The sequence below is a fragment of the Melanostigma gelatinosum genome, assembly GCF_949748355.1.
Source record: "Melanostigma gelatinosum genome assembly, chromosome: 7".
Lineage (NCBI taxonomy): Eukaryota > Metazoa > Chordata > Actinopteri > Perciformes > Zoarcidae > Melanostigma > Melanostigma gelatinosum.
Genome location: NC_136640.1, coordinates 332,501 through 342,500, shown reverse-complemented (window position 1 = coordinate 342,500; position 10,000 = coordinate 332,501). Strand labels below are relative to the sequence as shown.

General features: G+C 44.5%; 2 protein-coding genes across 4 annotated transcripts in view; both read left to right on the top strand.

Moving 5' to 3' along the window:
• The window catches only part of rnpepl1 (arginyl aminopeptidase like 1), a 15,535-nt gene extending 12,284 nt beyond the window's left edge, over window positions 1–3,251 (top strand). Inside the window, exons 9-11 of one of the 3 annotated variants that reach the window (XM_079271249.1) lie at window positions 1,312–1,539; window positions 1,651–1,793; window positions 2,163–3,251. In XM_079271249.1, the coding sequence (XP_079127375.1) occupies window positions 1,312–1,539; window positions 1,651–1,793; window positions 2,163–2,414 (623 nt within the window). In that variant the 3' untranslated portion in view covers window positions 2,415–3,251. Of the gene's footprint in view, window positions 1–1,311; window positions 1,794–2,162 lie in introns of all 3 variants that reach the window. The other 2 variants (XM_079271250.1, XM_079271248.1) reach the window with 2 other exon arrangements.
• A 922-nt stretch (window positions 3,252–4,173) lies between these two features.
• The window catches only part of dvl3b (dishevelled segment polarity protein 3b), a gene marked incomplete at its 5' end in the record, with an annotated part of 37,654 nt that continues 31,827 nt past the window's right edge, over window positions 4,174–10,000 (top strand). The window contains 3 exons of the mRNA XM_079271505.1: window positions 4,174–4,343; window positions 6,838–6,907; window positions 6,990–7,123. Of these exons, the coding sequence (XP_079127631.1) occupies window positions 4,174–4,343; window positions 6,838–6,907; window positions 6,990–7,123 (374 nt within the window). The remainder of the gene's footprint in view (window positions 4,344–6,837; window positions 6,908–6,989; window positions 7,124–10,000) is intronic.

The window sequence follows — 10,000 nt, the reverse complement described above, 5'->3', positions numbered from 1 at the left end:
GTGTTCTCATGTTTCCTTACTTCCTCATCCCTCACTCCCTACCCTGGTGTTCTCATGTTTCCTTACCTCCTCATCCCTCACTCCCTACCCTGGTGTTCTCATGTTTCCTTACCTCCTCATCCCTCACTCCCTACCCTGGTGTTCTCATGTTTCCTTACCTCCTCATCCCTCACTCCCTACCCTGGTGTTCTCATGTTTCCTTACCTCCTCATCCCTCACTCCCTACCCTGGTGTTCTCATGTTTCCTTACCTCCTCATCCCTCACTCCCTACCCTGGTGTTCTCATGTTTCCTTACCTCCTCATCCCTCCCTACCCTGGTGTTCTCATGTTTCCTTACCTCCTCATCCCTCACTCCCTACTCTGGTGTTCTCATGTTTCCTTACCTCCTCATCCCTCACTCCCTACCCTGGTGTTCTCATGTTTCCTTACCTCCTCATCCCTCACTCCCTACCCTGGTGTTCTCATGTTTCCTTACCTCCTCATCCCTCCCTACCCTGGTGTTCTCATGTTTCCTTACCTCCTCATCCCTCACTCCCTACCCTGGTGTTCTCATGTTTCCTTACCTCCTCATCCCTCACTCCCTAACTGTCCGTGCTGGATCCGTCCCCGTTGTTTTAAAGCTAAATAAATGATTAGCATGACGTCATGCAGCTAGCTAACCTGTCTGGTGTTCAGCTAGTACAGAAGCTTCATGTGCTGCTTCCCTTTCCCGCGAGTCTGCTGTCTGATTGTGAGGTCAGGCTGATCTGATATCAGCTCTTTGGCTGCAGAATCTCCTCAAAGTTCTCCTCTCAAACGGGTCTTGGAGGAGGAGTGCTCGCCTGTAGAGACTTCTCCTGACGAGAACGCGCAGCGAGGGGGTCTGATCGTTCTGGCCCCAAGCTGAATCTATTTGAGGACGCTGATTGGCTCAATTGTATGTCACTCATTTATATCTTGAATCAGCGATTGGCTAAACTGCTTCATAGACCCGCCTCTTTTGAGCCAAAACGATCAGGCCCCCCAAGCTGCGCGTTCTCAGAGTGTCGTGCACACAGACGGAGAGCACGAGCAGGAAAAGCATATATTTTGCGCAGATATCGTATTTTACACACATTACTGGGTACATTCCATTGTTCAAAAACACAAATATTGACAATTTGTATAATTTATTATTATTATAATTTTTTTTTGTTTTTTGTGTGGCTCAAGGTGTGGCCAGGCCCCATTGCCCTCTATTGACCAGCTGCCACTTAGTGTAATGTCCGTAGTAATATTCCACCACTGTGAGTCAGGCAGCAGTGACATCACTTCCTGTCTGTGTGCCTCAGGTCTGGAGTTCGAGCGCTGGCTCAGCGGGTCTGGACCTCCTCTGTTTGAGCCCGACCTGTCAGCAGGGGGCGCTCTGACCCGGCCCGTCCAGGACCTGTGTGACCTGTGGAGGAGCAGAGAGGCCCCGGACCTGAAGACCCTGGAGAGCTTTGACCTCTCAGCCTGGAGCACCTTCCAGATCGTCCTGTTCCTGGACCGCATGTTGGACCTGTCCCCCCTACCCCAAGGTACTGGTACTAATACTACTAATACGAATGATACTTGTACTAATATTGTTTATTTGTCCACACTCGACAATCAAACACTGTCTCTGTCTGTCTGCCTGTCTGTCTGTCCAGATGTGATGGCCAGTCTGTCTGGTTGTTACTCGTCTCTGTTTGATGGACTGAATGCTGAAGTTCAGATCCGCTGGCTGCAGATGGTGGTGAGGAACTCTTTCTACCCAGAGCTGCCTCGAGTCCGAGCCTTCCTCCATAAACATGTGAGAACACTGATACACAGCACAACTAGTACTTCTAGGTCAAGGGCGTTCCGTCGGGGGCGGTCCGTCGGGGGCGGTGCTTCAAGGACGGTCCGTCGGGGGCGGTGCTTCAAGGGTGGTCCGTCAGGGGCGGTGCGTCAGGGGCGGTGCTTCAAGGGCGTTCCGTCGGGGGCGGTGCTTCAAGGGTGGTCCGTCAGGGGCGGTGCTTCGGCCGGTGCTTCAAGGGCGGTGCGTCGGGGGCGGTGCTTCAAGGGCGGTGCGTCGGGGGCGGTGCTTCAAGGGCGGTGCGTCGGGGGCGGTGCGTCATAATTGTGGTGCATCAGGTGTCATTGAACCCGTCAGTGATGGTCAACTGTTTCCTCTCTGAAGACGTCCAGGATGTACACGGTGCCGCTGTATGATGACCTGGTTGCCGGGGTGATGAAGTGTGTTGCCGTGGAGATTTTCAACCAGACTCAGCGCCGCCTGCATCCGAACCTCAGACGGACGTTACAACAGATCCTCTTTCAGACCGGCCCCGCCTCGACCAATCAGAACGGCCCCGCTCTGTCCATCGTACCCCCCTCCCCCTCCACACAGCCCGCCGCCGTCGCTCTGAGAGACGTCAACGTCTCGGCCTGAAGTCTGAACACTTTGATGAAGAAAAGTCTAAAGTTTACTGCAGAGTTTTAAAGACGAGTCCTGACGAGGAGAGGGGGAGGGGCTCCGCACTGCTGCTTTGTGATGATCATGTGACTGTTTGTGTGATGTCATCAGTCTGGAGGCTCATTTCTGAAGAGAAACGTTTGAAGTCATCTGAATATTCTGACCTCAAATCTTTCATCTTTCATCAGTTAACAGTAAAACTTTATTGATTTTTTTTTACCATTTGGTCGACAAACTGTCAGAAATGAATTGAACATTAAAAGAGATCAGTGAAGGTAAACTGAGCTGAGATCAGTTTAACTTTTACTTTGTGGTGCGTTCACTGACACAAACCGGCCTCCTGAACTTCAGGTATCCGACTCACCTGTGGCTCAGGTGGAGGAACGATGCATTCACTGCGTCGCTGTTGGCATCGTCAGTAAATAGTTTAACACGCAGCTGAAATAAAATGAGTGGTTCAACTTCTACCTCCTGATTCTGGCGCTAACGAGCCTGCAGACCTTGACTCGGGGCTCCACGCCGCATTGTGTCATGTGACTCATCAGTAAACTTATAAACCAGCAGACTTCACCTGAGTGGCCTTACCGCTGAGTTCACTGACACGTTCAGTTTAATGTTCATGTTTTTACCTTCAGCAGCAATAAAGACTTGATCACGTCAATCAGATTCTGATCAATAAAGAAATACAGATTTTATTTATAAATATATTTTGGCACAAAAATGCCTTGAAGTTAGAATGTCCCACTGTTCACAGCTGTCAGTGAACGCCTCTTGTAATGAATGTTGGACTACAAATAAACTATTTGAACTACAGATTTTGTAGTGTGTTCTTCAGATCCACACCTTTATTTTGAAAGGTTCTAATATTTCACATTAAAATGTCTGATTTTAAGTTACAGTGACGAATCAATTATCTGCTTTTATGTTTGAAAGATTTCAATAACAAACGTAATCATTAAGTCATATTTTTCACAATAAGACTATGATCTGTGACGCTGCCTTCAAAATAAAAGCGTATAAAACGCTGAATCATAAATGAAGAAAATTATGAAGATTCTCTGTGAAACAAGATTTGACAGTAATCGAGATGTTTTACATTTAAAGTAGATTATAATTTATAATATAAAAAATATATGTATATATAATATAAAATAGATAAAAAAGCTTCTTCTGATCAATAATATTAATAATAACAATAATGTAGCCGAGGGTTATGTTGCCCTATACTTTATACGAGTAAAACAAACTACTTTATTCTCTTTTAAACACTCCAGAAGAACCCTTTTCCTCTTCCCCTTCTTCCGTTTTATCCTTCACAATAAAAGCCCCAGACACATGCACTGAAACACTGCTTCCTAGAGAGCTCTTAACGTACTCAACATAGTACGTAGCTTACATTAATATTAATAGCAATAATAATAATCATGGAGCTCTAAGTCCGTCCCACAAGGGAACAGATGATCAATATATTGATTGGTTTATCTCCTGATATCAGATCCATCAACAAATGAACCTGTCGCCTTTTATTCTGAAGAGCTCAACCGGAAGTGTGGTATTATTGCTGCTTCCGGAGGAGACAGAGCACCAGAGACCTGCAGCAGCTGGACCGACACATCTGGACCAGAACAGACCGGAGACCTGCGGAAGAGACAGACAGGCAGACGGACAGACAGGTTCCTGTCTCCCTCTCAGCATCCCTCCCCCCCCCCTGTCTCTCCGTGCCGTTCCGGGCTCCATGGGGGACAGCATGGAGACCCGAGTCATCTTCCACCTGGAGGACCAGGAGACCCCCTACTTGATCCGGATCAACGTGCCCGCGCAGCGCGTCACCCTGGCGGACTTCAAACACGTACTCAACAAATCGAACGTGAGATTCTTCTTCAAGTCCGTGGACGACGAGATCGGGTGAGTCACGTGACCGGTATCGTGACGACGAGGCGTGACGTCACTGGTAGTGTTTTTGTTGTGTGTATATAAATATATAAAATGTATAAATACTGAAGGAATCAGATCTCAGTAAGAACCCTTTCGTGTCTCTTCTGGAGCTTTCTATCAGACTGAAGAGTCTTCTTCCGGTTTCTTCTTTTATTCTGAAGGTTTGTTTATTTATTAACGTTGTATTAATATTATGGAGTGAAACAAAGAAATAAACAGGTTTCATATTTAATAAGATGAAGCCTCATTTGCATATTTAAAGATAATGTGATATAAAAAATAATAAATCAAATGAAACCACATCAACATGAACCCAGTTCAGGTCTCTAACTGGTTTTTGTTGTTACTTACCGGTCCTGATCAGAATCCACCACAATGCATGCTGGGTCGATTTGTGTCTCTGACATCATGAACACGAGGTCATCGATGACATAACCAGATAGAGCTAGGTGACCCCAATGCATGATGGGAAACGCCTGCTGTCTCCAGATCAGAGAGCATCAAAGTGTTTCACAGACATAAAAGAACAAATGTATATTTTATATATTTTATTTTAATATATTTACAAACAATACATGAATAGAACGAGATCTGTAAACTACAATTAGCCTACAGATCTAACAGGAAGTGACTGTTTCTGTGACTCTTTCAAAGACTGTCCGACTTGAGTTTTTAATCACCGCCATGAAGATGATGATGGTGAGGTCTGATCTCAGCTACTTAAAGACGTGATGGAGACTAGATGTCATGTGACATGTTGTTGTGGTGGAAAAAAAATCTCTTTAACCTCTCTGTGAGAAATAATCACGATGGAACTTCTTAAAGTATTAAAAACATATTTAATGAACAGACACTTCAATAATAATTCAGCTGAATGGATAGCGCTCTTTCCCCACGGATGGTTCGGAGGTCTAACAACAATAAAAAGACGAAGCAGAGTCTATATGCGCGTTATCTCGTCTCCTCTCCCTTCACCCTCCCCCTCACAGATGTTGTCGGCCCACCAAGGCCAGGTTCCCAGCCTTTTCGTGGGAACAGGGTTAGGCTGGTATATGCAGGTTTAAGTGAGACAAGTTATAACTAAAAGAACCTGATACATTTCCACCACAGTTGTCATGTGACCTGATGTTTAATCTGGGATCAGATCTCTGATCTGACTCTAATCTTCTGGTCCAGATTTAAAAGCTCCTTAACGAACAAACAAACATGAAGTTTAATCTGAAACATCTGAACAAGAAGATGTAATACAACGATGTACTGTCTCTTTAAGAGGAGAACTGTCTCTTTAAGAGGAGAACTGTCTCTTTAAGAGGAGAACTGTCTCTTTAAGAGGAGAACTGTCTCTTTAAGAGGAGAACTATCTCTTTAAGAGGAGAACTATCTCTTTAAGAGGAGAACTGTCTCTTTAAGAGGAGAACTGTCTCTTTAAGAGGAGAACTGTCTCTTTAAGAGGAGAACTATCTCTTTAAGAGGAGAACTATCTCTTTAAGAGGAGAACTGTCTCTTTAAGAGGAGAACTATCTCTTTAAGAGGAGAACTATCTCTTTAAAGGTGCGTTCACATCAAACGTGGCGCGTGAATCGGCAAAACACCTCAAACGTGTGAGTTGAAATTTTTCAACTCCGCCGAAAAAATGGCGTGGCGCTGCGGTGCGACAGCCTATCAGCGTTGAGACGCTTCATCAGTGACGTCCTGTCGTTGTGTTCACCAGAGCTCTACGATAACTCACATCAATATAGACCAAACTGTGTGTACATGCGTGTGTGTAAACCAGCCGGTACAAACAATGAATAGACGCTGCCGTATTCACGCCGAGATGATGTCATTCTGAGTGTTGATGGAGCTGCTACAATGTTAGCTTAGCATAGCACCGATCCATCCGAGCTACATTCAGAAGTATTTTAAAAGTTGTTTGCATGTCGTCTTGCGGAGAGAACAAACTAAACATGAATTCAGACTTTTTACAAACCGGCATCATTCCGTAGTTATTTCGGAGTCCCTTTTATCGGTTTATTGCAGTCAAATCACAAAACATGTTTTTGTTTAGTGTTGATACAGCTGTAGTAAACACAGTAAACACAGCTCCATGAATTCACGGAGCTCCTCCGGACTGTTATGAACCAGACAAGAAGGCGTTTAGTTTAGTGACGTGATTAACGTCTGAACGCACCATAAGAGGAGAACTGTCTCTTTAAGAGGAGAATAAACCAATAAGGAGGCGCACACACATACATACACACACACACACACTTCAGAGTGGATATTAAAGAGCTTTTCTCTTATATAACTGTTTGTCTCAGATTATTAAACAAAGAGTTTATAAATACAGAAAAGATTAAAAATAGAAAATCCAAGTGAAGCTGTGTGTGAACGTGTTTTTGTGTTGACATTGTGAGGACCTATTCATATGTATTATAATACGATGGTGATGATGATGATGATGAAGATGATGTGTGTTTCACAGGGTGGTCAAAGAGGAGATCAGTGATGAAGATGCCAGACTGCCCTTTGTGAACGGACGAGTCGTCTGCTGGGTCAGAAACACACACACACACATACACACACCTGTTACCTGCTGACTCTCAGGTGATCCTCTCTCTCTCTCTCTCTCTCCAGCTGGTGTCTTCAGATACCTGTCAGTCAGATTTCAGGGGGTCAGACCTTCAGTCTATAGCCACGCCCACAAGCCTGGCCCCGCACCCCATAGAGAGGACAGGTGTGATCGGGGACTCCAGACATCCGTCCTTCCAGTGAGTACCTGTATAATGTGTTAGTGTGTTAGTGTGTAAGTGTGTAAGTGTGTAAGTGTGTTAGTGTGTTAGTGTGTAAGTGTGTAAGTGTGTTGGTGTGTAAGTTTGTTAGTGTGTAGGTGTGTAAGTGTGTAAGTGTGTAAGTGTGTAAGTGTGTTGGTGTGTTGGTGTGTTAGTGTGTAAGTGTGTTAGTATGTTGGTGTGTAGGTGTGTTGGTGTGTATGTGTTAGTGTGTAGGTGTGTAGGTGTGTTCGTGTGTAAGTGTGTTAGTGTGTACGTGTGTAAGTGTGTACGTGTGTAAGTGTGCTCGTGTGTAAGTGTGTTAGTGTGTACGCGTGTTAGTGTGTAAGTGTGTAAGTGTGTAAGTGTGTTAGTGTGTTAGTGTGTAAGTGTGTTAGTGTGTAAGTGTGTTAGTGTGTAAGTGTGTTAGTGTGTACGTGTGTACGTGTGTAAGTGTGCTCGTGTGTTCGTGTGTAAGTGTGTTAGTGTGTACGTGTGTAAGTGTGCTTGTGTGTAAGTGTGTACGTGTGTTAGTGTGTAAGTGTGTAGGTGTGTTCGTGTGTAGGTGTGTTGGTGTGTAAGTGTGTTAGTGTGTAAGTGTGTTGGTGTGTAAGTGTGGTAGTGTGTTGGTGTGTAGGTGTGTAGGTGTGTTGGTGTGTAAGTGTGTTGGTGTGTAAGTGTGTAGGTGTGTTCGTGTGTTCGTGTGTAAGTGTGTTAGTGTGTAAGTGTGTTAGTGTGTAAGTGTGCTCGTGTGTAAGTGTGTTAGTGTGTACGTGTGTAAGTGTGTTAGTGTGTTAGTGTGTTAGTGTGTTAGTGTGTTAGTGTGTAAGTGTGTTGGTGTGTAAGTGTGTTGGTGTGTAAGTGTGTTAGTGTGTAAGTGTGTTGGTGTGTAAGTGTGGTAGTGTGTTGGTGTGTTGGTGTGTAAGTGTGTTGGTGTGTTGGTGTGTAAGTGTGTTGGTGTGTAAGTGTGTTAGTGTGTAGGTGTGTAAGTGTGTTGGTGTGTAAGTGTGTTAGTGTGTTAGTGTGTTAGTGTGTTGGTGTGTAAGTGTGTTGGTGTGTAAGTGTGTTAGTGTGTAGGTGTGTAAGTGTGTTGGTGTGTAAGTGTGTTAGTGTGTAAGTGTGTTGGTGTGTAAGTGTGTTGGTGTGTAAGTGTGTTGGTGTGTAAGTGTGTTGGTGTGTTGGTGTGTAAGTGTGTTGGTGTGTTAGTGTGTTGGTGTGTAAGTGTGTTGGTGTGTAAGTGTGTTGGTGTGTAAGTGTGTTGGTGTGTAGGTGTGTAAGTGTGTTGGTGTGTAAGTGTGTTAGTGTGTAAGTGTGTTGGTGTGTAAGTGTGTAAGTGTGTTAGTGTGTAAGTGTGTTGGTGTGTAAGTGTGTAAGTGTGTTGGTGTGTAGGTGTGTTCGTGTGTTAGTGTGTAAGTGTGTTGGTGTGTAAGTGTGTTGGTGTGTAGGTGTGTAAGTGTGTTGGTGTGTAAGTGTGTTAGTGTGTAAGTGTGTTGGTGTGTAAGTGTGTTGGTGTGTAAGTGTGTTGGTGTGTTGGTGTGTTAGTGTGTAAGTGTGTTGGTGTGTAAGTGTGTTAGTGTGTAAGTGTGTAAGTGTGTAAGTGTGTTGGTGTGTAGGTGTGTTCGTGTGTTAGTGTGTAAGTGTGTTGGTGTGTAAGTGTGTTGGTGTGTAGGTGTGTAAGTGTGTTGGTGTGTAAGTGTGTTAGTGTGTAAGTGTGTTGGTGTGTAAGTGTGTTGGTGTGTAAGTGTGTTGGTGTGTTGGTGTGTTAGTGTGTAGGTGTGTTGGTGTGTAAGTGTGTTCGTGTGTTAGTGTGTAAGTGTGTTGGTGTGTAAGTGTGTTGGTGTGTTAGTGTGTTAGTGTGTTATTTTGTTAGTGTGTAAGTGTGTAGGTGTGTAGGTGTGTTGGTGTGTAAGTGTGGTAGTGTGTAGGTGTGTTGGTGTGTAGGTGTGTTAGTGTGTTGGTGTGTAAGTGTGTAGGTGTGTAAGTGTGTTAGTGTGTTAGTGTGTAAGTGTGTTGGTGTGTAGGTGTGTTGGTGTGTAGGTGTGTAAGTGTGTAGGTGTGTAAGTGTGTTGGTGTGTAGGTGTGTAAGTGTGTTGGTGTGTTAGTGTGTTAGTGTGTAAGTGTGTTGGTGTGTAAGTGTGTTGGTGTGTAAGTGTGTTGGTGTGTAAGTGTGTTAGTGTGTAGGTGTGTAAGTGTGTTGGTGTGTAAGTGTGTTAGTGTGTAAGTGTGTTGGTGTGTAAGTGTGTTCGTGTGTTAGTGTGTAAGTGTGTTGGTGTGTAAGTGTGTTGGTGTGTTAGTGTGTTAGTGTGTAAGTGTGTTGGTGTGTAAGTGTGTTCGTGTGTAAGTGTGTAAGTGTGTAAGTGTGTTAGTGTGTTATTTTGTTAGTGTGTAAGTGTGTAGGTGTGTAGGTGTGTTGGTGTGTAAGTGTGGTAGTGTGTTGGTGTGTAAGTGTGTAGGTGTGTAGGTGTGTTAGTGTGTTGGTGTGTAAGTGTGTTCGTGTGTTGGTGTGTAAGTGTGTTGGTGTGTAAGTGTGTTAGTGTGTTATTTTGTTAGTGTGTAAGTGTGTAGGTGTGTAGGTGTGTTGGTGTGTAAGTGTGGTAGTGTGTTGGTGTGTAAGTGTGTAAGTGTGTTGGTGTGTAAGTGTGTAGGTGTGTAAGTGTGTTAGTGTGTAAGTGTGTTGGTGTGTAGGTGTGTTGGTGTGTAAGTGTGTAGGTGTGTAAGTGTGTTGGTGTGTTAGTGTGTAAGTGTGTTGGTGTGTAGGTGTGTAAGTGTGTTCGTGTGTTAGTGTGTAGGTGTGTTGGTGTGTTGGTGTGTAAGTGTGTTCGTGTGTTAGTGTGTTAGTGTGTAAGTGTGTAAGTGTGTTCGTGTGGTAGTGTGTTG